General features: G+C 48.0%; 1 protein-coding gene across 1 annotated transcript in view; it reads left to right on the top strand.

The window, feature by feature from the left end:
• The window catches only part of LOC107294802 (solute carrier family 22 member 17-like), a gene marked incomplete at its 5' end in the record, with an annotated part of 9,407 nt that overhangs the window by 3,142 nt on the left and 4,558 nt on the right, over positions 1 to 1,707 (top strand). The window contains one exon of the mRNA XM_015824064.1: positions 398 to 453. Coding sequence (XP_015679550.1) covers positions 398 to 453 — 56 coding nt within the window. The remainder of the gene's footprint in view (positions 1 to 397; positions 454 to 1,707) is intronic.

Genomic DNA, 1,707 nt, shown 5'->3' with positions numbered 1-1,707 from the left:
TCACTTGTGGAAGCATCATTGGTGCTTCGGGCCTCACTTGTGTGAGTATTGTTGGGGCTTTGGGCGTCACTTGTGCAAGCATCCTTAGTGCTTAGTGCTTTGGGCGTCACTTGTGTGAGTATCGTTGGGCTTCGGGCCTCACTTGTGCAAGTGTCGCTGGTGTTTCGGGCCTCACTTGTGCAAGCATCCTTAGTGCTTCGGGCGTCACTTGTGGAAGCATCATTGGTGCTTCAGGCCTCACTTGTGTGAGTATTGTTGGGGCTTTGGGCGTCACTTGTGCAAGCATCCTTAGTGCTTAGTGCTTTGGGCGTCACTTGTGTGAGTATCGTTGGGCTTCGGGCCTCACTTGTGCAAGTGTCGCTGGTGTTTCGGGCCTCACTTGTGCAAGCATCCTTAGTGCTTCGGGCCTCACTTGTGGAAGCATCATTGGTGCTTCGGGCCTCACTTGTGCGAGTATCGTTGGGCTTCGGGCCTCACTTGTGCAAGTGTCGCTGGTGTTTCGGGCCTCACTTGTGCAAGCATCCTTAGTGCTTCGGGCCTCACTTGTGTGAGCATCGCTGGTGCTTCGGGCCTCACTTGTGCGAGTGTCATTGGTGCTTCGGGCCTCACTTGTGTGAGTATCGTTGGGGCTTCGGGCCTCACTTGTGCGAGTGTTGCGTATAAATATGCATAAGTCATAGGCCTTGGGTTACGTCCTGCTTCCTGCTCTCTTCAGGAGAACAATTGGCTTAGTGAGAAGAAAGATTGACAGCTTGAAATTCGGCAATTGCCATGGAAATATTCTAATACGTTTTCCCAGGGGCTGCTGGGAGCTGAGCGAGATTCCTGAGGCTATGTTCCTTATGTTTCCGTTTGTCTTCAATGGCCCTATTCACCCAAAAGCCCATTGTGGCCACCCATTAGAGAGAAATTGGGGGGATTTTGAAATTGGGGAGACATTTCGCAGCCCTTCGAGGTAGGTCCCACCAGGACAGAGCACCCAGGTTCACGCAAAGGCCGCTCTATGGTCAGAGAACCACCGAATCTTGAAATCTGGGCAAGAATGTCCCTCCCGCCAGGCTTAATCCTTGCTTGTTCATCTTGGTTGGGTGAGACCTGTTTCTCCCTGTTTGTTAGCAGGATTGTTTATTTGGAAGATGAGTTTCCTTTCTGTTTTGGCTTTTTATTTTTATAGAACTTCATTTAGCAAACCTTTCCTTCCTTCCTTCTTTCCTTCCTTCCTTCCTCTCTCCCTCCCTAATATTTCATCTTTAAACTTCCTTCCTCTCTCTCTCCCTAATATTTCCTCTTTTTAAACTTCCTTCCTCCTTCCCTAATATTTCCTCTTTTTAAACTTCCTCCCTCCCTCCCTCCCTAATATTTCCTCTTTACTCTTTAAACTTCCTTCCTTCCTCTTTCCCTAATATTTCCTCTTTTTAAGCTTCCTCCCTCCCTAATATTTCCTCTTTAAACTTCCTTCCTCCATCCCTCCTTCCCTCCCTCCCTAATATTTCCTCTTTCCTCTTTAAACTTCCTTCCTCCCTCCCTCTTTCCCTAATATTTCCTCTTTTTAAGCTTCCTCCCTCCCTAATATTTCCTCTTTAAACTTCCTCCTTCCCTCCCTATTTCCTCTTTAAACTTCCTCCCTCCCTCCCTCTTTCCCTAATATTTCCTCTTTTTAAGCTTCCTCCCTCCCCAATATTTCCTCTTTAAACTTCCTCCCTCCCT

This window comes from Protobothrops mucrosquamatus, unplaced genomic scaffold (assembly GCF_001527695.2).
Source record: "Protobothrops mucrosquamatus isolate PMUCROS unplaced genomic scaffold, P.Mucros_1.0 scaffold2100, whole genome shotgun sequence".
NCBI classification, from domain to species: Eukaryota; Metazoa; Chordata; class Lepidosauria; order Squamata; family Viperidae; genus Protobothrops; species Protobothrops mucrosquamatus.
Note: the sequence above shows the minus strand (reverse complement) of the source record. Positions and strands in the feature narration are given on the sequence as shown.